The following is a 27,326-nucleotide window of genomic DNA, read 5'->3' on the forward strand; positions in this document are numbered from 1 at the left end:
GCTTTGCGGCAAGACCGTTGCCGAGGAAACCAATGTAAATAACTTGCTCGTGCCATCGTCCATTCCTCACGGCTGGCGACAGCATCATGGCAAGATATGTGATAGTCGATTAAATGATAAAATTCATGATATAACAACAACAACAACAACAACAACAACAACAACAACAACAACAACAATAACAAATTATACCTAACGTGAATCAATTGTTAAGACAATTTAATATTACAACTAATCAGCGTTTTTCGTTAAAACAAGAAACATTTCTTGTCTAAGTTTTAACTTACGGTCAGAATATCAAGTCAATAAAGGGAGAAGTTTAATACGTTGTTAGGCTGTAAAGACACTATTAACCTGTGTGGTTCTTTACCTATGACAAACAAACAAACGAACAAACAAACAAAAAAGAAAGAAAAAAAAAGGAGAAGGCAGGAATTATAAATCTATTGATTATTCTGTATTCTGGCCAAATTCTATAACCTGCTACATTTAATGTTACAGAATTACAGAATTTGAACAGTACATGAAAACTAATAAATCTTTTAACAACAATAAGCCCATAAAAACTGTCAGGACGTGTTTGTATGCAAATATGCAATTACAAATTGTGCCTTTAATACACATCTTGTTACTTTTTATTATTAATTTATTTTCTCATGTATTTATGTTTTATTTCTTACTTTTTTATTAGGCCTAGTGTATGAAGAGTTTTTGGACTTTTGATTGGACAAAAGCAATTTGAAGATGACCAAATGATTATTTGCGAAAACAATCAGCAGATTAATCAATTATGAAAATAACTGCAATCCTAATCCCTAATCTCCAATATTATATACATCCCCAGGTAATCTATGTTGTTACAACAGGAAAAGTTTCTTGCAATAACAAGGGGAAAAAAAACACATTTTATACTGCCATAGTAATCATGCTGTTGCAGTATCACATTTACATGAGAAGGGACTGTCAGTATATTTAGACTAAAATAAACATATTCACAAGATTTTAAAAACAAAGTGAAAATGAAAAATAAAATTTGACATTTGATCACTTTTTCAAAACTCATTTATTTCTCATACATGCTCAGAGTTAACAGTTGTGTGTTAACAGCCCGAGCAAATACACACAACTCCATTGCTTCCCATGTTTTTTTCCCTTTAAATATTTTCTAAAATGTTGGCACACATCCACATACCAAACAAAATTAAAGTACTAATGCTAATATTCAAGTTTTGTCTTACAGATTGAAATATGTATCACCAAGATACAGTATTTCAATTACCTGGCTAACTTTATTACTTTTATCTACTGTTTTCAAAATGTCCCCCTGAAAAGCACTGAAGATACTATAATGTCCTGACCTAACACACAGAGGTAATCATTTTCACACAACCACATACAACAGTCATAGTCATACAACAATCAAAAACTGAGGAAAATAGATATCCTCATTTGTCTCAATCTATCAATCATTTTGTCTCAAATTCCTGTCCACAACCAGAAACTAAGCCCATAAAACATGAATGCTATTTGCATTATTGTATTTCTTATTATTACTTTGTCCACAAATTCTACAGGTTTTGATTTTCACTTCTCCAACAGTGAATGAGATAAAAAGAAAATAAAAAAATAAAACACTTAAATATAGTACTGATACTGCTGTGTTGTCTGCATATGTAACTATAACTTAAAAGACCTTTGCACAACTTCACCAAAGTGTTAAAAAGCACTACTGTCAGAACACCTTGATGATCATCGTCCTCATCATTCATAATGGATGAACAGACAACTGTACCAGAAGCCAGTCCATATTATGATTGCTCCTCTCAAGTTATGTTATAATCAATTTTTGGTACATCAAATATTAAATGTACAAGTGTGGGAAAAGAAATAAATTACTGTAGAGCATGATTTACAAACCTGATTAAAAACTGAGCCCAAAGGTCTTCATAAAGATACATGACTATGGAGAATTTAAAACTTAGAACTTAAAATAAAAACAAAATTAAAATTTTGTTGTGCAGAGCATGTGGTTAAAATTTCACTCATGGGGATGATTTGGATAGAAAGAAATGTCCCAAACAAATAATTAAAATGACTTTCACAGTTGTTTTCTTCTCAATAACATGCTTGAATTGAATTGTATATAAAAGAGTAACACACTAACACACATTACACATGTATGTGATCTTGTTTTCAGTAAGGCTGTAGTTTTAATACAGATTTATCTGTATGCCGTCCTTGGCTTCACTCGCTGCGGTCCTTTGGCTCTCTGTATTTGTAGTGGATGTAATCAAAGATGTCTCTCTCACTATCCACCAACAGAGGCTCTCCTGCAACACCTTCAACAGATGACAAACAAAAATAGCTAATATTAAAAAGCCGAAAGCATGAATCATTGCTAACTGACAGATGACAGAAGTCACACAGATCTGGATCACAGTTCAGTAGGTTCAAATGCCATATTTGACTGAGACTCACCAGTGACTCCAAGTGGTCGAATGGTGTACTCATTAAGTGTGAAGCCCTTCTCCAGAGCGTGAGTTCTCATGTTTTTATTGAAGATGTCACTTCCAGTGAAATACAGAACTCCACAGTAGTACTGGTCCTTGGGAATTAGCCTTGAGGGAATGGAGGAAGGACAGTTAGAGAGCAGGAACAAACGATTGGTTAGAATAATAATAATAAAAAAAAGGTTGTCTCTTTTCTGTTTTTGCAATATATCCAATTTAGTAAACATGCACAGAGACATCATTATCTGTCCCTGTTTAATGAACAAAATTATCAGTATCTGTATTTGGATAAAAGACCAAAAGTGGGACGGTTTATAAGTCAAATTAAAATGTTAGAAAACACTGTATTTTAGAGCCTAATATTTATTGGCGGTGTAGTTGTTGTGCCCTTAAACATTAAGCTGATTTAGTATTGGTATATAATTAATTATGAAAAGCAATATCTAGACTCAAAAAAAAAAATCATTCTCAATCATGAACTAGTGTGAGTGGTAGTGTCTGTGTCTGCAGAGACCCTGCCCTCTGCATGTTTTTTTTCCCCCCTCATATTTTACTGTGCTCGAGACACTGACAAGTTGTCAGCCTTTAGACAGTGGTGTGTAGCCCACAGCAAATAACAGCATGCAGGTTGTGAAGTCAGGACTCTATAAAAACGTAGTGACCAACGGTTACACCACGGTCTCTGTCTCTCTACCCCACATACACAGGCGGAGCATACTGAGGACACAGTGACTGGATGAAGGTTCGCTTTGACTGCATTCATGCAAAATCTGGTGTTGTGCAGAAGTGTGGGTGTATTTATTTGTGAGTTTGAACAAAACTGCTTTAAAACAATCTGAAAATAACAACTAATAATAGTAAATAATAACTGATTAACTGTTTTGTTAAAGCTAATGCCACTCTCTGATTTCAATCACTCTATAGCTCTCTTGACCACTGCTGCTTTCTCATTTGCTGAGTTTGAGAGGAGTTTACGAACAGAAACTGATAAAATCCTATGTATTCTACCTTTAAATGTCTAAACTGTAAATGTTGAGAGCAATTTAAACTAGGGCACCTGATATCAATACGTCTGTGAAGGTATTCTTCCTCATCGTCATCACTCTGCAGCTGGCAGACTCCCTAGAAAAACAAGATCCAGCACATCGTCACCACAGTCATGCACTTCATAGGTTGAGTGTTATCAATCATGACACCAGCTGAGCACGAGAGAAAACGAGCCCAAGCCTCACCATGAACTTGGTATCCCCTTTGGACAGCGTGTCGGTCACAAAGCCAATGGACTCCAAATGGTCGACCACTGCATGGAGGAGCCTGGGCTGAAAAGAAAAGAAGATAAATGGAACAAAATGGTTTGTAAAAAACAAAAGACAACCGCCACGAAAAGGCAAAACACTGTATTTACAACCAGAGAAGTAGAGAAGAGTCTCACCTGCTTCTCAGTCTCAGAGGTGTAGTCTGGGTGGGTCAGCAAAATATCAATATCACCACTTGACGCAGCACCTGAAAATTATGACCATGTGAATCAATGTCATCAATACCAGAGTTTGAATTCCTATCATAAGCTGAATATCAACTGTAATAAATTTCAAGGGAAAGTTTTACCTCTCCTGTAGCTTCCACAGATTGTTCCAATATAGTCTGGGTCGATATCCCTCAACTCTCCAAGGATGAGAGCCTACACAAAGATTACGATGTAAGAACACACACAAAGCATAAGAAACACTTAAAATAAATAGAATTTGTAGAGTAGAAAAATGTAAATGCTTTATCACCTCCATCTTTTCCATTTCAGCTCGTGGAATCCTTTTCTCAAATTCCTCAAAGTATCTGAAAGCAGGAAAAGGTTTTAATAAATGCAGCTCATGTATCAATAGAGGAGGAACTGAAGATATTCAAACTCAGTTTATTTTGATACTGATGAATTAAACATTTAAAAAACATTCAAAGAGTCTTCAGCCAAACTTACTTGAGTCCAATCTGCTGATGATGGTTTAGCTTGTGCTCAATCTTTTTCAGATCTAAAAATAGAGCAAAAAATAAAGAAAGAACTAATACCAAAGCTAAATGCAATTGTGCACAACTTTTATTGAGCAAACCATGGAACTTATGTCATACAGAGGAAGACTGACATTAAAACTACTACAAGGAGTTTTACTACTTATGAACATAACTAGAGCAAACAAGACCATCTGTGAGAAGACTGGCTATTTCTATAGTTAGTCTTAATGGCTGCCACCTGGTCAGATCCTCTTTGAAACCAGATGAAACAAGCCTGTGTCTACATTTTCCCAGGCAACGTCACAGCATCAGCATCAACACAAGTTCTTTGTGGTGGTTTTAAACAAAATTTATGAACAACTGTAGTGAGTAAATTGCTCAACAAACCTTCTAACGTCTTCACCCCTTCATCATAAAACTTCCTGGCGGCAGCAGGGCTAAAGTCAAGATCCAAGAGAAGCAGTTTATTACATGTAGCACATACAGTAAATCTTTGATCTATGAACAAAATGATCTCAGAAACTCCTGCATCCCTCCAAAGTGGTCACTAAATTGGTCAACTGCTGCATTTTGATTAGTCATAATGCATTTCAGTGTGGATGCCCACTTAATTGAGTTTTAAATTAATGTAATAACACTTGAGACATACCCAATTCCAGTAACTCTGGTGAGGAAATTGATTGAAGAGCTGGTGTCATCATTTCGAATCTAAAATGTAGAAGTACATCAGTCTGTGTAAGCTATTATTACCCATATAAACAGTGTGGCATCAGTCATGTGTTGTTACGCTGCAATACTCACCTTTTCCAGTTTCCTAAGTTTGCCGGTTTGAAGGAACTCATCAATCTTTTCTGCTATTTTAGCTCCAACACCATCCTGTTGAAATGTGAAAAAAACCATGAGGGTGGTGTATAGTGTGAGCTGATGCAGTTACATAAGATGTGCATAGCATCAGTTGACAAACATGTTCAGGCTACAGCAGAGGGCACCAGACAACAACATTCAACCACACTAACATGAGCACAATTAATGGTAGGGAAGATGAATTATGATGAGTCCATTCCAGTTTCTAAGCACCATTACAGTGAAACAAATTGTCTAAAAGCAGTAAAGATCAAATATTCTCTCCCAGTCAGGTTCAATACAGAGAAAAATATTACAATGTGGCTCTGAAATGTAATCAATCTGATCAATTTTCTAAAAACATTGATGTGAAAAAAAAAGTGCGGACATGCAAACACTTAACTCTGTCATGTTTAAGGATGTATCAGTATGTACGAGGACACGCAAGACACGGGACACTGCTTATCTGTGTTTCAGTTTGTAGTTTTTACACAACATTTCATTTTGTATCTGATTAATTTTCAGCCAGTCAAATTTTCATATATTTGCTGTGCATAAAAATTAACTAATGTGTGTTTTATAAAGGCAACAACTGAAGGCCGTAAAAGTGCACATACCAGCTTCTTAGCCTCTTCACCACTCTTGATTTTGTTAGGGTACTTTGCAATGGTAGATGCTGCTTTCCTAGACAGGGAACACACAAGAAATATATGTTCAGTATAAATGTAATGCAAAAGATAGCTATATAAAGTAGCAACACAATGTGATGACAGAAAGTTTCAGTTCAATGACACAACAGATCCTCTTTGTTCCAATTAAATGAATAAGTTTTAACACAATTACTAATCTAATCTCCTCTCCTCTTCATATGACATCAAATGTACTATATACTCAGTTGCCAGTTTATTTGGTACCCTAGCTAAAATGAATGGTATGTTGTTTCAGAGAAAATGTGTTTATTAAGATATATATCACAAAATAGCCGTAAAATATAGATATTATTTACAAGCCATATCACCCAGCCCTACAAAGAAGTGTTTTTATCCATCTTATTTATGTCAGTAAGAGTTCATGGACTGCATAAATTTTAGCTAATTACACATTATTAACTAGCAACTGAGTGCATGTTGTCTATGCACCTTACATGTATTGTTTCAGCAGCTTTATAATTTTCAGTATATGCTGTTGTATGAACCATAAAGAAACCTCACTGCTGAGGCTCGAGATGCTTACCTGTAAGCATTGTACTTGTGTATTGCTCTGTTCACGTTTTTCTCATAGTTGGCCAGTTCTGGAAACAGAAGGAGGACATTTCATGGCTTTGTATTTATCTCATACTCCTGTAGTTTCTTGCCACTATTTTAAGGAACTGTCAACTCAGCTGAGGGCATTTAACAATTAAATGACAAAGCAGTCAAAGCCAAAACGCTCAGATTTCAACTCCAAGCAAACCAGATGACAAATACGAGAACGCCACAGCGCCATTTGGCATATTTATTACGAATATACTACTCATGCAAAGTTATTTGGTGGCTATTTTTAAGTGAAAACAACCCAGCAGTAATGCTAGCTGCTGTTCGCTAAGCTCAACCGTGGGACACTTCTTCACATACCGACAAGAAAGTCTGTTATTCCCTCATTCAGGGATTCCTGCGGCGCTTTCCTCTTGCTCATTGTTGATTTAACAAGCTCTCAAATGTCCGTGGGATATTAAAAAGCTCTTATATGCATGCAGAGAAAGTTAAGATCTCTTTAAAATCTTGGCTCATCTAACTAGCCCCTTAGCTAGCTCAACCTGAACAATGACTGAAAGACGTAAGGAGGATGGTGCGTGCGTAATACGTCATACGCACGCACCACCCTCTTTACGTCTTTCAGTCATCAGTCATTCGGTAGCATATTTCAAGACTTCGTTATTATACAGATTTTTAAAATATTTTTATTGTCCATTTTTAATTTACTTACCCCAAAATAAAAATGTATTTGTGTTTTTATAATTTTAATGTTTTTTTTTTATTTTTTATTAATTGCTCTTTATTGCACAAGTTCTGTTGTAAGACATGAAGACCATACTCTCATGTGCAAAATTATTTTAACAGATATAGAATATTTCTTTGAAACAATCATTCAACTGTTCATTTAGAAAAAAAAGAGATATATTTTGTGAGTAAGAATAAAATTGATTGAACATTACATTAGCCTGAAAAATAGTAAACCAGTGAAAACAATAGAAATTTGTAAAACTCTAAATATACTAAACATTACTAGTGAATATTTCCATAATGTTACGTGATAGCCCTATTTATTTATTATGTATGTATTTATATATTGTGTATTTAGTTTTTGTCCTGTCCTGCTTTTATTTTGTTTTGATAATTGTATTGGCTTTTTTTTTTAAGACTTCTTTTTTGTCATATAAATTTGATTTTCACATCTTTACTAGTTTATTTTTGTTATGATTTTGGTGTTAAAAAAACTTACATAAACATTAAAAACAATATAACAACTAATACAATAAATAAATAAAATTACATGTTTGGCTAAACTTATTTACAGGTAAGAGATGTTCTTTATTATGGGGGGAAAGTATTTGGACAAAGTCATGAGTTTATTTTAAGTCTTCTAAGAAATTAACCCTGATATTCACCAGTTCAATCATGAAATAAAGTTGTACTTCGAAACACAAAAAGGACCGACAAATTGAAACGCCATCAGGACAATGGTCATCGAATGTCTTAAAAACTGTTTAATTTAAATATGTATGTGACCCTTCTTATTCTACATTCCTCATGATTTTCATATCTCTTTGTGATAACTGAATAAAAAAGAGGAAAAAAAGGTGCTGCACATTTCACAGCACATTTATGCTGGAATGTGGGTCCAAGTTCCCTATTTCCATTCAGACCGGGGCGGAACAAACGGCACTTGGCAACATACTGTATTGCACATTTTAATGCCCAATTATTTGAAAATATAATAAAATATACCATGACTTAACAAAAATATTCATAATTACAAACCAGCAACCAGTTTTACACAGAGACAAAATAACATAATTGGTTTTACTGTTAAGTTTACAGTCAATCTGCTCATGTCTTCTTCCAAGAGAAAACTGCATATTAATCAGTAGCATTTTATAATAAGTTGACCTTATGTAATAATCACTCAGTTTCTAATACATATTTATCAATTCACAAAAAAAAAAAAAAAAAACACTCAAACATTAAAATAATCATCTATTTTACAGGGTTCAGTTTTATGCAACTACCAAAATTAAAATTAATCTCAAAAGCAATGGATTTTCAGGGCCATCTCCTCCTCTTCTCTCTCTCTCCTCCTCCTCATGTGTTAGCAATCTATTTTTACATAAACTTTGTCTCTGGAGAATATTTTAATGGCCTCCTCAATTTCAGAAAGCCTGCAATCAAGATGAGCTCGACGTGAGCGAACACTCAGATTATCTGCTTTGAGAGGCAGCGACAGCAACTCAGTCACCAGGGAGCGATGGGCTGAGGGGAAACAACAGCAACATAAAGAATTAGACAAGCAAATACCCACTATACATGTTCTTTAATGTTGTCATCATCAGTAAGACAGAGATAAAGAACAACAGAGACATACTCTCTTTGAGTGAGTTGAGTGTCTCCTGTCTTTCATTCTCAGGCATCAGGGTGTGACCAGCTGGGGCTGAAGGATCAGGTGTGTTCCTCCTCCTCTCCTCCTCCTCTTTAAGCCACTGCTCCTTCCTTTCCTCAAGACTGGGTGTGTGTTCATGTGTGAATGAAAAGAAAGATAGAAATGAGCAAAAGCAGTAAAATGGTGTCTAAAAATGCCTGAAGCCCAGCCCTTTAAGCTCTGTGCTCCAATGACAGTTGAGGAAGCTTGGTACCTCAGTCAATTTTCTCTTTTTGTCTTTCCCACACTAATACTGCACTCATGGGCTCCTCCGATGGCCCCAGTACCAGAGTTGAAAAGTTGACTATGGTGTTTTCATGAACTTTTAGCTCATAATGTCTAACCAACATGGAAGCTGCATCAGGACATTCCCTGAAACCATTAAATTATTGCTTTATCTGACTTGTTATTAGGGTTAATACTAATAAATAACTTTCCCATCTAATCTAGGTCAGTCTGTGTGGAAAGCAACTGACAGTTATAACCTAATACCATGTTACAAATATGTAAACAAAAAATCGATACGCAATACATGAAATCATTAAAGTTATTAGCCAAACATTTACCCTCCCTTGCCATTTTGCTGCACACATGATACGAAAATCCCTTTTGCAGATTAATCCAACCACACATGAATGCAGGATTAGATTAGCTGTGTGCAAAGCTCATTTATGTTGAAAAGAAAAGCAAACTTTGAAGATGGCTATAACATGTTGCTGTGGGACCTGTAAAAGCATTAGTTAGGTGATGTTAGCAAAACCCAAGCTAATCTACATCAATCATTAGCTAGTTAATTTAGCTAGCTATCATTTTGCTAAATTGTGCCCCTATATGTAGGTTTTACAGAACAAGGAGAAAGTTGACAGTGGTACCAAGTTTGCTCAACTGATATTGGAGCACAAAGCTAAAAGTGGTGGGATTTAGGAATGGCTAACTAATGGCTACTTTGATTTGTTTAGATTATGATTGTAAGGTAAGGAGATAAGTTGTGGAATATGAATACTCACTACTGAGGCACCTGTCCTTTGACTGCACTGGGGATAGGTTTGTCTTTGAGGTTTGTCAGTGATTGCGACCGACGCATCACAGTTTTTCCTGCAGCACGCGCATTATGTTTTATAAAGTCTATGGACTGGCCTCGCACCTGTAACTGTATCCACATATAACAATGTATGGAATTAAAACAGCAAGGAAATACTGAAGACACACATGAATGTGAGCAAAACAAATTCATGTTATTTGTTTGCAAGCCATACTTCTCTTCTCAAATTCATTAACAGTAAAAATATGGTGAAATCAATGATCTATAGCTTTTATAGTGTGTGTATCAAAAATAATGTTGCTAGCTCCCACTTGTAAGTTCTGGTCTTCTGGGGTTTTGGAGTGTGATCTTGGTGGTGCAGTAGATCCACCATTGGAGTGGGCCTTCAGAAAGTTTTGGCACTGAGATTTAATAGTTGGACTAGAGACCTGCATGAAAGAGACTGGATTAAAAGTGATTCAGGGAAGATCTTAATAACTCCAGGACTTTCATCTTCCACAGACATGCTCTTTACCTGTAGCTGGACCATCACCCTGGATGGGACATTCTGGTATTTAGAGGAAGTCCAAAGAGCTTTAACTGGAGTCGCACGAGACTGTGCTCTCTCAGCCTCCTGCTCTTTGCAGCGTCTCTGGATCTCTCTGAGCCGACGCACGTTCTCTTTACCAAAGTCATGTACCCGCTGTTCTAAAGGTCAAGAATCCCAAAAGTTGTCTAAATTAATTTTGTGCTCAATCAAAATGAAAATATACCAGTAACATCCTTCAAGACAAAATAGAGCCACTCTTTTATGTATTCAATCAATTGCACTTACTCTGTTTGGGAACAGGGGTGATAGAGACACCGTCTAGTTTGAGTAGTTCCCCCACTACTCCTCTCTGTCCTCGCTCAAGAATATGGGTGGCATTAGGGCCAATACGGGGACGATGTGCTGGGGAACGAGCACTGTAGCAGCCAGGGTACAACACAGGATCTGGAGCGAGTGGCCCTGAGAGCAGGGCCAAAGTCCCATCATGGTTTCCCTCTAAACGGCCACGAGCTGTATAAAGAAAGAAAAACAAAACAAGATGACGTGAGGCTAATGTTTGGTTCATAAAACGATGACCTGTCAAAATGCTCAAATATGAGGAAAATATGTTACTATAAAGTAGCAGTTTCCTACATGCGATGGATCTGGGGCATTATTTATTAAAGCCACTCCTGCATGTCAATAGAATAGCTCAAAAAAAAAAAAAAAAAAATCCAACAGTTCAAGTTGTGCTGCTCTGATATCTCACAAAGGGAGGCATCTGTCTTGCAGATATTAAGTGTAATGCCCAAGATCACTAGAAAATAACACATGATGTTTTAAGGTGGATTTTATATGTATTGAAGTGCCCCATGGTTGCATCTAACCTGAAGCAGGTCGTTTGTAGTACTGAGGAAACAGGGAAGGATCTGGGGGGATCGGCCCAGATATTGATGAAGGTCCTTCACACATCTGAAAAAAAATGGTAAAAAGTTTCATTATAAGGTAAATACAACCAAAGTAAAGCAAAAACAGATTTTACACAATGATAAGATGACGACTGGTTAGTGTTACTTAATGACAAATAAGACAGGTCGTGTAATTACTTTATTTTTTTTGCACTTTTCTAGCAAAATATAAGTAATTGATGCTGATAAATAGTCAGATCATGGTGGTAAATTATCACGAGCCAAATGCTGGTAAAATATAAAACAAATCAAAATAATAATTTACTCCTGAGTGGCTGTTAAATTATCTGTTACTGGAAAGAAAAGTTAATGTACCACTTTGAGCCAGATGCGTGGTGGCTACAGTGCAGTGACACTTGAATGAATGAATGAATGAATGAATGAATGAATGAATGAACAGATACTTTAGTCTTGAGAATAGAACACCTATGAATATTCCTTGTAATCCAGCATTACATCGCTACTATAGCTAGTTAATTAGGTTGTTGTGAAGTTAGCTAACTAGCTGATAATAAACACGGGTTCTGTCGACGAATGTCCTGCTCAGAAACGAAACAAACATGCGTATAACGATAAATATTAGCAACTCAAACTTTGACCAAACAGCTGCAACCGGTTAAGTTGCATACAGTAACCAATTTAATTAATTTACCTTTGATATTGTCTTGTTTATCAGTTGAGGATTTTGTTCACGCAGACCGATGACGCCGAGGTATCAACACTTGCTTCAGTATTCGTCACCATGGCAACGGTACGGCTGCACACAGACCTACACCTAACAGAAGTTCCCGCAAACAGCCTCTCCGATTCCTGTGAAAAAATTTCATCCAGATGAATCAAAATCTATAATAATATTAATAACAATACCTACATTTAATTCATAACTCATACGCCATGGTTTAATGGCAAGTAGTCTTGACAAGCCGGCTGTGTTCCACTGCTTTTAGGGCAGTTGTGAGTTCTAGGAGATACATTTCTGGGATAATCCTGCTAGCTGTTGTAGTGGAATCGTAATCCCTGAGTTATGCCTTTCAGGTTTCCTAAAGACTTCCTCCTAATTCAGTACCACAGCCACACACAGACCTCAGCGATGGCCCTAAATTGAACGGTTCATAACTGGAATTAAGCCACAACCTTGTGATTTCTGGAGTTTGCTGGGGAGATACATCGTGTACATTCTGAGATTAAGGTCTGCCTGACAGGCGAAAATTAGGGCAAAAAGAGCCCAAAATACAGAGACTACAGCTAGAGGTCATTGCCCTCGAGTGGTGTTAGAGTGTTATTACACCAAAATAAATGCAGCATTTCCACAGCTGTGGTTCCCACGCTTGCTTCACATTGAAGTTGGTTAAAATAATATAAAAATATAGCAACTCGTTGTAAACATCTTATTCCCAACAGGTCTGTGTTGCTGCAATCCAGGAACGTAATTCAAATTAGGCTTACCAAACTTTTTCTTTAGCTTAGACAAATCTGTATTTTTTGTGACAATTTATGGAATGAATACATATAGTTGTTGACGTGGAAAATGTATCGTGATAGTAATAGTAATAATCTCAATAGTTTATTGATATTTATTTGGCTAGTTTACCATAATAAAACTATAAACCAGAATCAGAATCTATAAACCAGAATCAGAATTACCTTAATTGGCCAAGTATAAGGTGAACACATACAAGGAATTTGACTCCGACTTCCGTTGTAGATGCTCCCATTCAAGAGTTGAAGTTGTTCTCATACACATTTTTTTTCCAGTATTCTTTATTGCAAATTTTACAAGCATATAAACTTCCAGGTAAAATTAAGTTTAGGACTGAACAAACAGTCAAGTTAACAAGTACAAAAATGAGATCATTATAGAAAATGAGAAATTCCAAAAAATAAAGTTAATAAAAGGAAAGTAAAATAAAATGTAAAATCAGTTTCTTCTTCTATCTGGGGTCCAATCAAATGAAACAGTCGACAAATAACAACAACAATAATAATAAAAATCTGTTCTCCATTATGAAACCAAATCTAATACTACTATAAGTCAAGGCTGACAAAATCAAATCATTATTCAATACCCAATTACGGAAATCCTCCTAGAATAAACGCGATACATTACAAGAAAACATCAGATGCTCTTCTACGAACAACATGCGGTGGTAAGTTTGTTTTTTGCTCAATGTCAATTACACAACGGCCCCGCCCTCTGCCGGAGGTCTGACTTGCGCCTGCCCAGTGTGTGTGTCTGTTTCTCCTTCACTGTGTCCCGCCGCTGCTGCTGCTGCTGCTGCTGCACCGAACAGAGCTGTGAAAAACTCTGCACGCTCCGCCACACAAGTAAAGGTAATAGATAACTGACTTTAACAAATTCTTATTTTGAAAAGTTACTGTCTTATGTCGATTTATCTGCTTGAAGATTTAGCTGTTGTCAGTTTTCCCCTGACTGTCAGTGAGATATGAGTCACACAAAAAGGGGTGGGAGAGCTGCAGCCAGCATGTTTGCCAGGGTTGGTTTTAATGCCAGTCCAGGCCTGTGTAACTTATTAGTTTGGTGAAATTCACAACCATAAACTACCTGAGAAAACATCTTAACAGAGGGAGCAAAATGTCCAAAAGGTGTTTCCAAAATGCAAAGGACACATTCTCTGTAAATGTTATTAAGTAACATATTTTACCGTTTCGGTACAACATACAGGGTGTAATTTATTGGTTGAAAAAGAAAAAAGCATTTTGTGTTGGAATAAGTTAGTTGTTGCAGTATTGGTAACCCAGCAGCAGACAACGGACGTCCTACACGCGCCCGAACAATGGAAACCAGAGGCGGACGCATCTGGCAAATCAAAATACAGGTCCACTTATGGGACATGTGAACATGAATCATGATGCCATAAAATCATGTTAACACATCTTATCTGAGTGTTTGCCAGGAAGTACAAGGCCCACGAAGCGCTACAGAGCAAGAAGCAGTATCACCACTGGCACTACTGCCACCTTTACGCACGCCCTTGTAGTAGTAGTGACCCACACTGAGTGTTTTTAAAGCAAATTAAACATCGAGGTCAGCTTGGAGGAATAAGTGAAACTGAAACCTCTATTATTTTAACTGTTATTTAAGTTGATATTGGTAAGAAATTGTGGCAATTGGTTTGAAGAAGAAGAAATAGATTGGAGCTGCAACAATTTGTAGTCTTGTAGTTGTCAGCTATAAAAGAATGTGCAACTACTTTGACAACGGATAATTCATCGTCTTTTTAAAAAAATACAAATTTTCTGACTACAGTTTTTCAAACGCTGAATATTTTCTGGTTTCTTTACTCATATTTGACAGTAAACTGAATATCTTTGTGCTGTGGACAAAACAAGACATTTGAACTTGGGCTTTGGGAAACATTTTTGTCCATTTTCTGACATTTTATGAACCGAACAACTAATCGATTAATCAAGAAAACGACTGACCGATTAATCGACAATGAAAATAATCATTAGTTGCAGCCCTAATATGTCAGAGTTTCTTAGAGGTGAAAAAATCTAACAATATAGGACGATGCAATGAGCATTATATTACTCCATCCCACTGGTAAACAGGTGCTCACACCCAGCAGCAGTCCAGCTGTTGTCACTGTACACCTTTAATCCCGCTGGATGTGATTCTGCTCATGCTGAACAGGTCACACTATGGAACAAGTACTGATCACTACCTCATGCACTTTACATTCAAGCTATAAATTGTTTTAGTGTAACTTGACTGCACTTAACCTTATCTCACACCCAGACATTCCTCCTGTTATATGACACACACACTTGCCTTGGTTTCACCTTATCTGAGGGTTCGACCAGTGTTGGGTAACCGCCTGTTTACACAATGTTATAGTTTTTCTGTTCACTATCTGTTCATTAGCAAGGGGTCTGGCATCATTAAACTGCTAAAATCTTGCTGTTATTTAATATTGAGTAAATGTCAAAATTATTGCTAAAATTATTATTTGTTTAAACAGACAGATAAATAACCAACACTAATTTTCATGATTGATTAGACATTGAGGGCTGCAAATTACAATTATTTTTGTTGTTTAATTTGTTGATTATTGTCTTGTTTCATCGATTAGTTGTCTGTTCCGTAAAACATCAGATAGTGCTAAAAAAAAAAAAAAATCGTTGCTCAGTGTTTCACAAATCTCAAGATGACACCCTCATGTCTTGTTGTGTTCACAACTCAAATATATACAGTTTACTGTCATAGAGGAGCAAAGAAACCAGAAAACATTCAAATATCACAACCAGAAACAGAGAATTTTGACCTTTTTTCTTTTAAAATGAGTCAGACAGATTAATCAGTTATCAAGATATTTGGCAATTCATTTAATAGTTGACAAAAAATTGATTCATCGTTGCTGCTCTGGTTGGTTCATTAGCAAGACAGATGATAAACCAATATCGATTTTCATAAATTATTGGACATTTATTAAGTTTTGTTCCCACTAACTATTATTATGATTGTAGATTAATCTATTGATTACTTTCTCAATTAATCTGATCCACAAAATGTCTGAAAATGGGGAAAAGTGTTTACCAGTGTTTCCCACAGCCCAAGATTAGGTTCTCAAATTGTCCACAACCCAAAGATATTCTGTTTACTGTCATGGTTGAGTAAAGGAACCAGAGAATATTCACATTTGAAAAGCCCAATTCACTTTTTCCTTCTTAAAAAATGTCTCAAACCAATTAATTGATTATCAAAATAGTTATATAGTAATACATTTCATAGTTTTCAATTAATCTATAAATCGTTGCAGCTCAATTATAATGTGGATACATCCAACAAACTGGCTTCACCTTTACAAACACGAGAGGTTGAAGGCTTTTCCCTGTCTTATATCAACACAAACTGAACAGCTAAGTTTTTTTCAGCAGAAATGTCAAACATTTGTTGGTTCCAGCTTCTTAAATGTGAGGATTTGCTGCTTTTCTTTGTAATTTATGACGGTTGATGAGGAGTCTCTCAGAATTTTTTTGACATTTTAGTTGACTTAGTTGATCAATGATGAAAATGACTGTGAGCTGCAGCCCAACTGTTTATATGAATCAGAGGAGAATCTATGAGAGGACAAACAGCTCTCTTTTGTGTCTACTGAAAATAACTGCACCCAAAAAATGTCAGTTTATACTAATTTTAATGTGTATATAAACCATATTAACAGCTGCACTGCATATTTCAGAGCAGATCTCTACTAAATGAGGTGAAAATATGTCACAAAATTTCATGTTTGTTCTTCAAGACTGCTTTTAAAAAGGTTGTAATTTGTTAATGCTAAATCATATTGCAAGCACATAAAACAGTGTTATCCACGTGAGTCCAACTTTGAAAAATAGGTCACTGGAAGAATACAGGCTTTGTTTTAAATATAGTGTTTTAAAATTTGTCTGTTTTATTTTTTGATAACTAAGGCACCATCTTGTTGTATGTGTAGTCAGTGTTTTCCTTTCACATGCCTCTGTTGTTTATGGGTGTCATTTTGACCTTTGAGCTCTGTCACGGCTGTCATCTGGCTGCAGCTCATGAAAGCATTAGTGGCAGGAGTGTGTTTGTGTGTAAGCACAGTGTGGAGGTACAATACAGACAAATAGATCCATATTTATAGGGGCTTTAATAGGCTGGACCTGGAGGAGGACACATGGTGAAACCCTAGTCACATGTGTTGTAGTGTTAGGTTCACCTGAGCTAAATTTAGAGCTGAGTGTTGAGACTGAGGGATGAAGGCAAAGTGTGTGTCGGGGGGCAGGGTCAAAAATGGACTGTGTGGAGGAGGAGGTGAGGGGGTACACAGTCAAGAAGGAGTGTCTGGTCGGGCGAAATGACAAAGACAGTCCAGGAATTGCACGTGGTCAGCGAAATGCAGCTCAGCTTGGCACGCTGAGACAGCAGAGACGGGCAGGAGAATTTTATGTTCAGGTGTTTATGTGTGAGAGAAAGATGGAGATCTTAAAGCCCCTGACTTCACATTTCTGCATTTGTGGTTTTGTCCTCGTTTTTTTTTCTCACTGGTTTGAAGTGGGTGGGGCTTAGTTGGAACATGTAGTTGGCACCTCCATGCACTTCCCAGCAGCGTCACGTATGCCTTTTTTTCCCTGTATGGAGCAGTCATGTTCTTAGGTATTCATTCTCTGTATGTTCTGTGTGTTCTCTGAGACACACAACCTCTAAAGTTGTTCTGTAAGTTTCATATGTGTAAATAAGCAGCTGTTGGCTAGAAGTTCACCATAATAACTTAAAGGGTGATGCTATGTTAATGTTGTTTCCTCTCTGCCAAAGTGACCAAAGAAACCTGTTGCAGGTTCAATAAACAACAAATAAGGATGTTTCTGAAGTTCAACTCTTGACTGTTGCTTATTTAGTCATGAATCTTTAATTTTACAAATGAATACTTGATGATTTGAAAGCAAGTTTTCAGGGGCTTGAAGCGAGAGACAGTACTGTACTGAACACACAGGACTCTGCTCATCTTACCTAATGGTGTCATGTGTGACATTAAGTTGCATCACAGCTGCTTAAACACACTGTTGATGTAATACTGGTGGACAGACACTTAGCTGTATGATGCACTGTGTGTTGTATAAGTGGGCAGGTCATCATTTTTAACTGACTAACAGCTAATTAGTTTTCTTTGTCTGATAAAGATGTCATCTCTTGGTACCATACAGGGGTCATTCACAGGTCTTATCATGTTCAAATGCACAAAGTACATGCGATCATCATGTGTTGACCTACGCACGTACTGTACAATGTGAGGCAATAGTTGGACAGTTCTCTGCACACAAAGGAGACCTCTGAGCTCTGACTACATGCCAAACAAACATGCTAATATTCACAGAAGCTGCAGGCAAGGCCACATATATAGTGTACTGTTACTGCTGTCAAAACAGCGCTGGACGACTTGCCAAAGTTTTCTGTTGTCCCTCCTTGCACTTCGCTCCTCTGAAGAGTCATGGAACAGAAAGGAGTGGGGAGTATGGTGCAGCAGGAGAAGACAGGAAAAGACAAGCAAACAGAGAACAAAGGCCACTGTGTGTCATGTCATCACCCTGCACCCAAGGGACATGGTGAGTGGGGGATGTGTGTAGAGAAAGACATATGATGCATCATCAGGGTCCCCAAATTGAGCTTTGACTGCAGACTTAGACATCTGTGAAATTATCATCCTTACCCATCAACAGTTCCTCTGTGTTTGGTTGCATTTAGATTTTCTGCACTGGCCAGATTCATTAGCTTTAGAGTTTTCATTATCTTAAGTAAAGCTTGGTCTTTATCCTCTGCAGAAAAGATGTGGCTGGTGAGATTAATAGTGGACGGAGCAGCAGGACAAAAAACACAGAAAGGAAGCGTCAGTAGTAAAACATTAAACCAGCTTCAGGTTGTGTGTGAAAAGTGTTCTAAATCCTCCTGCAAAGTCACCTTGTCAAAAATATCTTCTTCACACACACACACACACTCCGACCCAGGGGACCCTGATGACTGTCTGAAGCCCGGTGCAGTGCAGTGGTGTGCAGGAGTGGTACAGTAGTTGCTGACTAACCAAACCTGCTTCTGCTTAGGTTAGCTCTGCTGCTGCATTGGCTTGCACAGTATTTCTTTACACATCATACATATTATCTCTTCCTATTTTCCTTCACAAGCACAGATTATAACGAGGATGTTGTTAATGCTGAAATACAGTCTTGCAGCAACATTTCTCAGTTGGATGCCTGTGTGATTATTTAAAATATTTGCTCCTGCACATTTTTAGTCACCTCCTCCTGGACAATCGGTCCCATTAGTTTAACAGGCTCTGCTGCTTGCTAATGGACTGCTGCCAGGCAATCAATAGTGTTCACATGGAAGATGGAGGGGGAGGAGAGAAGCTGGATCTCACCAGCAGCCAGACAGGCCCCCTCCAGATGGCGAGGGTCTCACAGCTGAGACAAAATGTATACTGATGTATAGTGTTTGTTGCAAGTAAATATTTGGTAGAAAATGCTTCCTGCAATGCTTTGTGTGTGAACATAGTAGCTACCTAGTGCCCTTTTGGTTGCATTGCCCTGTTTCTACAAAAGTGCAGAGCTCCACATGTTCGCAGGAGGTTTTCAGCTTGTATTTGTTTGCAGAATTTGTTCAAGCAGAATTAAAGGGGAACTCCACTAATTTTAACTGGTCTTAAGAGAAGCCTTAATTCATTTTCTTATGCAGACTAGTTGTATTGTCCTCAGCAAAGTTTATTTATTTAGTTATTTCTGTTTAATGTATTTAAAGTTAATTTATAGTATTTGTAAGTTAGCCTACTGTGTTCTTTAGTGTTCTTAATATTCCAAATTGTAGTTGATCTAATACAAGTCAGATTTTTCCCCAGTTATGCCCCAGCCTGAAGAATAAGACAAAAATCGAGTTCTTAAATTCTGAACTGTGAATTTGGAGAAAAGTGTTATACCTGTAATATCTATAGTAACATATCCAGTGGTGGGATTATCTCAATAGGCTGAGATGTCATATTTTTAACATAAAATCTGTCTTACACTGGAGGAGTATGAAAGACACTATGGAGTTGTATTATGGGAAATGTAGTATACAGCATTTTTGGAGCACAATCTATGTTAGGGACTAAATATTGAGATATTTAAGCCTCTTCTGCATCCGTTTTGATCATCTGTCCCTTGTGAGTCCTCCAACTTTATGGAGGTACATTACTCAATTGCTAGTGTATCCCTTTAATTATGAAATTTGACAGACTGAAGCAGTAAAGTGTGTCTTATTGTTGTGAAGAAACTTAATGTGTGTGTTTGTTTGCAAAGGCACAATGGCCGTCCCTCCTGCATACTCAGACTTGGGAAAATCTGCCAAAGACATCTTCGGCAAGGGCTATGGTAAGTTAACAAGTTCTCATCGGATTTTGTTTGCTCTATCACTTTAAAAGCAGGCTGTTTATTTTTGCTGCAGCTGGTTTAGAGCCATGCTGTGCAGAAAAGGACGCAAATTACTTATTTTTCCACCCTTTCTGTCCTTTTGAATTTTCATGATGTCCTTCCTCCTCAGGATATGGAATTGTGAAGCTGGACGTTAAGACCAAGTCCCAGAGTGGTGTTGTAAGTACTATTGTTTTCTCTGTTAACCTGATGTATTTAAAGGGATAGTTCAGATTTTTTGAAGTAGGGCTGTATGAGGTACTTATCCATGTGCTGGTAGTTTACTAAGAGAGTGGTTGGTAAACAAGTTTCTGGTGTTGTTTTTTCACTGTGTCATTGTGCACAGAGTAATGGAACAGCACGACAGGCTGTAAACTTTACAAACAAAATCTCTAAATCACCACAAACCACAAAACTAACTGTGATAGAGGTAAAGAAGAGTGATAGAAACAGAGTGCAGGTGACGCACTGTCAGCCACTTCACCAGAGCGCACCAGTGGAGCATAAAGGGCAGGAAATGCTTGCTTGTTTACTAGTTTTTGCCCCTCTGCCTGTATGAAAATCTGATGTTTTTACATCACAGATGACAACGGATGTCTAACAGAATCATGTAGGTTCATATAGGAATATATATTTGTATTGGATGGCTAAATCTTTTTTTATGGAGCCATAAAAAATAGTTTTGTAGGTTTTTCCAAAAATTGAGAATCACAGAGGTCCTTCAGCATACATGAAAAAAAATTAGGCTGATGGGCCCAATAGTATGCAAGATTAGCTGCAGACAAGTTCCAGGTCTGTTGGGTGTGCACACCTGTAAGCGATCACATGATCCCCTCCAGGCTTACACCTGACTGACATAACTAACAGATTGAGGCAGAGGTCGACCAGCAACTCCCATCTTCTGTGAGATGACTGATTTCGCCAATAAAGTTTTGTTGGTTTGAAGAGAAGAATATTTGGCTTACATGATGGCGGTTTCCTGGAAGAAAAGTCTGTCTGACAGCAAAGTTTTTTGCCTTAGGTGGACCTTTTTTTAAGTGACTATTACCTTTTATCGCTGACCCTGTCCAGAGCAGTACGTTGCTTAGCTTCCGTTTGATACATTCCTCATATAACCCCACATCAAATAATCCGACCTATCCCTTTATGTTTCATGCTCAGGCCTCTCTCTCAGCACTCTGTGGTGTGTAGATCAAATGGCTGACTCATGGCCTTGCAGCACTTCATGTCAGAGTGTGTTTGCTGCTTGACATATACTTGGAGTCAGCAGACTAACACTGTCTGCCCGACCAGGTGACACCTTGCTATTTTCCCTCAATCAACATGTTGTATCACGATGGGAAAAAATACTACAGGGTGTTTAAGTTTGATCCAGACGTGCTGTGTGTCTGTGCTGCTATAAATGTGTTGCCATGGCAAAACCATAATGAGCACTTGGATACAGTTTCCTACATGCCAGTGAAAAAAAACCTTGAAATGAATTCCCTCTGTGTCTAAACTCACAGGTTTCCATTCTCTATAGCTGTTTTTCATTTTCCCAGTGAGCGGATAAACTGTCCTCATGTAAACTCTGTGTGGTTCTCCCTAACTTTCTCTCTTTTCTCTGTTTTTTCTGCTTTCTTCTTTGGACGTTCCTGTCAGATGGTAAGAGAGAGCGTGTGTGCATATGTAATGATTATACACAGTGCACTGCAGGGTAAGCCAGTGATACCAGTTATGTGTTTGTGTGCAGGCTTTCTGCCAAGTGTTCTTTGCAGCAGTAGCTCGTCTGAGTGACACCATGCAGCCGTAACAGCACCATCCGCAAAAACTCCCACAACCAACCTCTCCCTCACAGTCCTCCTGCCCATATTTTCAGTTTTCCTTCTTTACCTCATTTCTCCATCTTAAAGGTCTATTTCTTCCTATAAATAACCAGCCATACAAACCTGACAGGGATTGTGTGGCAGAGGAAAAGCACAGAAGCAATGCTTGTTTCCCTCATCTTTTTTTTTTAGTTATTTTCTCTCCTTGCGTGCTTTCTCTCGCCTTCTGCCTCTAGATTCTGTAGTTGTTGAGCTCTAATGTGACCATGTGCCTTTCTGCTTCCCTTCCCTTCCCATCTCATCATCCGTCTCCCCCCTCATCACTCCGTCCCTCTTTGTCCTGCAGGAGTTTGCCACCTCCGGCTCCAACAACACCGACACGGGAAAGTCAGGAGGCCACCTGGAGACCAAGTACAAAGTGAAAGACCTGGGACTCAACTTCACCCAGAAATGGAACACAGACAACACGCTCACCACAGAAGTCACCATGGAGGACCAGGTGCAGTCAAACACACAAGATATTAGTCATTATTCAAGTGCTTGCCTATTCAGAAATATTCAAAATAATCAATAATCAATCATTTTGAAATAGAACATTAGCTCATCTGTCTGTTTGTCTGTCTGTAGCTGGCTACAGGACTGAAGCTCACTCTGGACACATCGTTTGTGCCTAACACTGGGTAAGAGCAATCCTGTTAACTCATGATAAGCAGTATTCAGTGGCCTCATGCAAGAAAGTTTCAAATTCTTATCTTAACTTTCTCTTACTGTCTTTTCATATGGTGGACTTGTACTAGTGTCAAATTCAGCAGATGCTCCCAACTTCAGATAACTGTGTAACTGCTTAAATTTTTAACTTTAAAGTAACTGTGTTAGCAGTGAAATTAAGGGACCCAAGGAGTGGGAAAATGGTTTAATATGAATAGTTTAAAAAAGCCACAGCAAGGAAGCTGATTATGTAAACGTAAGGAGGGTGTCATGGGTAAGTCTTCATCACAGAGATGGATGTCACTATAGATGCCACTATAGGTGATGTTGCACTGTCAAGTGTTGATACAGAAGATGTTTCCCTTGGAAGATACGACCAATAGGCCTGACTATACTGGTAATAGCTAGTTCAATGTAGCCAAAGCCAAAGAAAACTGGTGAATGCAGAGAGTTCTCCTCTTTCAATTGTACAAACCACTTTAGAATTAATCTGTTCATTTGTGGTTCTTGCATGAGGCCCATTGTCTTCAATAAATCAATCAATACATTACAGATACATAATATAAACATGTAAATAATGCAGCACTGCCATCTAAGGAATTGCCCCTCTTTTCTTTCCTTGTTATTCCTGCTGTAGCAAGAAGAGTGCCAAACTGAAGACCGGCTACAAGCGTGAGTATATCAACGTGGGCTGCGACCTGGACTTCGACGCAGCCGGTCCCACCGTCCACGCAGCTGCTGTGCTGGGTTACGAGGGCTGGCTGGCTGGCTACCAGTTGGCATTTGACACTGCCAAATCTAAGCTGACCCAGAACAACTTCGCCCTTGGATACAAGGCTGGTGACTTCCAGCTTCACACCAACGTGTGAGTCACTGCATCACAGCAAAGGGAGGCTGGAAATGGAAGTAATGAGAGGAAGCAATTCCCCAAGATGAAACTTGTCCACTGCTGCTAATCTCCACATTTTGTACCTGTGTTTTATTGTGTTTCAGTAATGATGGAACAGAGTTTGCTGGCTCCATTTACCAAAAGGTGAACAGCAACTTGGAGACGGCGGTCAGCCTGGCCTGGACAGCCGGCAGCAACAACACACGCTTTGGAATTGGAGCCAAATACCAGCTGGATAAGGACACCTCTCTGTCTGTAAGAACTGACATTCACATCGTAGAAACACTGTCTAAACACCTCATTACTAGAGCACATACACACACATATAAACTCTGAACAATGCCCTGAGAATCAGGCTGGGACATTGTCCAAATTCTTCCTTTCATATATGCAGCGCACAGCAGGAGATCGTCCACGTCAGACATGTTCTTACATGTCGGAAATACTCTGTTTGGGTAGGCGAGTGATGGTGTAATGGTCCATAATGATTGTTTTTGTGTAGGGAGTTGACAGAGTATTGTGATTTTCTAGGATTTTATAATTGAAATCACACTTTTACTCTCTCACAGATGAAAAGGCATTAAAAGTGCGTAAAAATTGCATTTCATGTAGGCCGATACTGATCTGGAGATAGACTATATGGAAACAAAAATGTGAGAGGGTGGAAAGCGATAAACAGGCAAGCTGAAAAGAGTACGAAGCAGCTACACACAGTGCAACGTCATCAACACACCCACTCACTTGCTTTAAATTCCCTAAACAATGACCTGGCAGATTTACATATGTTTACTGTCCATCCGGCTAATTAAGACATTTGCATTCACACATTGAACTCCTCCGGGTGATGTCTAGATCAGTGTAGAGTAGCAGTGCCTGTGTAAAGGGGCCAGTGACTGCACTGCATAAGGAATGATACATGCTAAATTGAGAAAAACATGGTAAAATCATAGAAACAGATTAAAACAAGAGTGAGAGTCTACAGCCACACTAGCATCTCTGTTAGACTGTAATGTGCTATATGTGCCAAATGACAATGGCAATGTTAATATTCTGATGTTAAGCAGGTTTATTTACTTGCTTTTTCATCAGTTTTAGTGTGTAAGCATAGTAACTTTTGCTAATTGTGAATAAACAAAGCACAGTTGAGGCTGATGGGAATGTAGGTGTTTGGTCATAAACTGAAATATTTGAAAAAGTGAAATCTTGCTCATGCCAGCAAACAGAAAGGCACCAAAGTTTTTACAATTCGTACCAAATTTTATGATAATTTATTCAACAGTTGTCAGTACATGTCATTAACATCCAAAAATGTCAATCAAAGAAGGACAGAGGATCACTAAAGCCAGTAGGATTAATCTTTTGGGGACCATTAATGTGTGTACAAGAGTTCATGGTCATCCATTTATAGCTGTTGAGATATTTCCATCTGGAGCAAAGTGGTGGACTGATGGACCATTGCCATCACGAGAGCCATGCTGCTAGACCCACAAAACACACGTTCATTCTGGATAACTACCTGAAATACTATTTGAGCCTGATGACCTGATGTATCCATATATTGTATATGCAGTGTTTTGCAAGTTCACACTTCACAAGAGCTAGCTCAAAGTTCAGTTCACGCTTTTGAATTTTCAACTAAGTTCACGGCTCCAAAATGAATTCTCACTGAGACTGGAGACTTTATAGATGTTATATTAAACGGTGTGTGATATTAGTGTTTTCTGTATTAATTTTAACGGCCAGGATGACTTATATCTATAGTTATTAAGAGAACAACACACATCAGCAGACAGCAAGTTTGAACACCGACATACTGTTGAAATTTCCAAGTGGGAGCTTGGAAATTCCAATTTTCCAGTTCAACTTGAATGCACCACAATGCATGAGAAAAGTCACTCAGTTCACCGTGCATCAAAAACAAGCACATTCAATGAATTGTGCTTTTTTAACACATTCATGCACAACACTGTGTACATGATATATTCTAAGATATGTAATTGCATCCCAGCTCCTATCTATCTATTCATCCAACCATCCATCCATCCATCCATCCATCACTGACTGTATTCACAGTGACTGTGCGTGTTTCTCACCTGTCCATGACGTTTTTGTTTCTCCCCACAGACCAAAGTTGACAATGCCTGCCTTGTTGGAGTTGGATATACACAAACCCTCAGGCCAGGTCAGCTTTCGTTTTTTGTTTTTTTTTAACTGTTTTCTGTAAAAATAACCAAAACAGCACAGTTACGTGATACACAATGTGACTGTCTTCCCTACAGGAGTGAAGCTCACCCTCTCAGGTCTGATTGACGGGAAGAACGTGAACGGCGGCGGACACAAAGTGGGCATGGGTTTCGAGCTGGAGGCGTAAAGATTCGACGGGAGGACAGATGAGGAGAAGAGAGGAATGCGACAAGACAGGAGAAGAAGAATAAAGAGCCCAAATGTGAAAACACCACAAAGGTCCACTCAGCGACACACGTAAATAACACATCTTCCCTCTGAGTCTTACACACACGTATGCACACATTGTTTGGCCTTAACCCTGAAACCCTGAGCAGCCTCAAGAACCTCCAGTACTGTACCTTTAAAGCAATCGAGCATTAATATTTGTTGGTTGTTTTTACATTTTACATTATTTACAGGCTCCACAACCAATCTTTGAGTGTAAATCATCAGAATTATAATAAAAGAATATACTTGTCAAGCAGGAAAATCATGCAAAACTCCTGTTCTCCAAATAATGTACTATTTTACGTTAACCAGACAAAGTGCACTTTTAACAAAGCATTTGTCTCGTATCTGTATTTTCTTTGAAGCACCTTCTTATTTTGACTGTGTGGCCAGCTCATTTACTCTGGGTTTTAGACATTAAGATTATTAGAGGGAGCTTGTTTTGGTATATTGTGGTTTTGTTGCATGCTTTTAAGGCGAGAGGGAAGCTTTTTATTGACAAGTACAGTGACTGTAAACAGATGCAATAAAAGCTGGGGAGAATTAAGCAGAAAAGACAAAGAGCGGCTGAGTGGACTGACTTTGAATCCACCTTTTGACCTCAGTAACACAGTTATTATAAACTGTGGACCTTCAGTTGCCTAAATGTCTATTTTTCAGGCCCTGTTTGGTAAAAAGGGCCGATGGTAAATTTGGAACTCTGTGTCACCTCTTTGTCTCGTCTCGCTTTGTGTCCTGTACCTGTTCAACCTTTACCACGACATTTCACTTTATCTGTGCTGTGCTTTGTATAGGAGACTTAGTCAACAGTTAGGACCTCAAACTGATTTTATTGAATTAATGGAATAAAGTATGTTAAACACTTTGATGTTGATGGATGTGTTTTTTATTATTATTATTTTGGTTGACAGAACAGTTAAAGGAAAGAAAACAACGAAAACATCATCTTAGATCAGTGGTTCCCAACTTTTTCCCCTTTTCTATAACTCAGTAAACGGATGATC

General features: G+C 38.1%; 3 protein-coding genes across 4 annotated transcripts; 1 reads left to right on the plus strand and 2 right to left on the minus strand.

Annotated features, from left to right (window-relative positions):
• Positions 1-1,048: 1,048 nt before the first annotated feature.
• polb (polymerase (DNA directed), beta) lies at positions 1,049-7,165 on the minus strand. Its single transcript, XM_084728575.1, has 14 exons — positions 6,968-7,165; positions 6,588-6,645; positions 5,972-6,038; positions 5,313-5,387; positions 5,161-5,219; positions 4,899-4,948; positions 4,480-4,531; positions 4,286-4,340; positions 4,116-4,188; positions 3,943-4,013; positions 3,743-3,829; positions 3,568-3,632; positions 2,479-2,618; positions 1,049-2,339 (listed from the first exon to the last, which is right to left on the minus strand). The coding sequence occupies exons 1-14, from the start codon at positions 7,026-7,028 to the stop codon at positions 2,245-2,247; spliced, it is 1,008 nt and encodes a 335-aa protein (XP_084584701.1). The 5' UTR covers positions 7,029-7,165; the 3' UTR covers positions 1,049-2,244.
• A 1,394-nt stretch (positions 7,166-8,559) lies between these two features.
• On the minus strand, positions 8,560-12,351 carry enkd1 (enkurin domain containing 1). Its single transcript, XM_084728571.1, has 8 exons — positions 12,200-12,351; positions 11,467-11,551; positions 10,886-11,110; positions 10,586-10,758; positions 10,383-10,499; positions 10,037-10,179; positions 8,976-9,112; positions 8,560-8,863 (listed from the first exon to the last, which is right to left on the minus strand). The coding sequence occupies exons 2-8, from the start codon at positions 11,549-11,551 to the stop codon at positions 8,703-8,705; spliced, it is 1,041 nt and encodes a 346-aa protein (XP_084584697.1). The 5' UTR covers positions 12,200-12,351; the 3' UTR covers positions 8,560-8,702.
• Positions 12,352-13,742: 1,391 nt separating this feature from the next.
• On the plus strand, positions 13,743-27,187 carry vdac3 (voltage-dependent anion channel 3). 2 transcript variants are annotated; one of them, XM_084728569.1, is made up of 10 exons: positions 13,743-13,878; positions 18,515-18,633; positions 20,356-20,427; positions 20,597-20,646; positions 22,618-22,770; positions 22,899-22,951; positions 23,617-23,844; positions 23,973-24,123; positions 25,993-26,050; positions 26,148-27,187. In XM_084728569.1, the coding sequence occupies exons 2-10, from the start codon at positions 18,519-18,521 to the stop codon at positions 26,237-26,239; spliced, it is 972 nt and encodes a 323-aa protein (XP_084584695.1). In that variant the 5' UTR covers positions 13,743-13,878; positions 18,515-18,518; the 3' UTR covers positions 26,240-27,187. The 2 variants fall into 2 exon arrangements, with proteins under 2 accessions (XP_084584695.1, XP_084584694.1); XM_084728568.1 differs by lacking the exon at positions 18,515-18,633 and having other exon boundaries at positions 13,747-13,878.
• Positions 27,188-27,326: the final 139 nt, after the last annotated feature.

The sequence above is a fragment of the Lutjanus erythropterus genome, chromosome 10, assembly GCF_056507025.1.
Source record: "Lutjanus erythropterus isolate fLutEry1 chromosome 10, fLutEry1.hap2, whole genome shotgun sequence".
In the NCBI taxonomy this organism is placed as follows: domain Eukaryota; kingdom Metazoa; phylum Chordata; class Actinopteri; order Lutjaniformes; family Lutjanidae; genus Lutjanus; species Lutjanus erythropterus.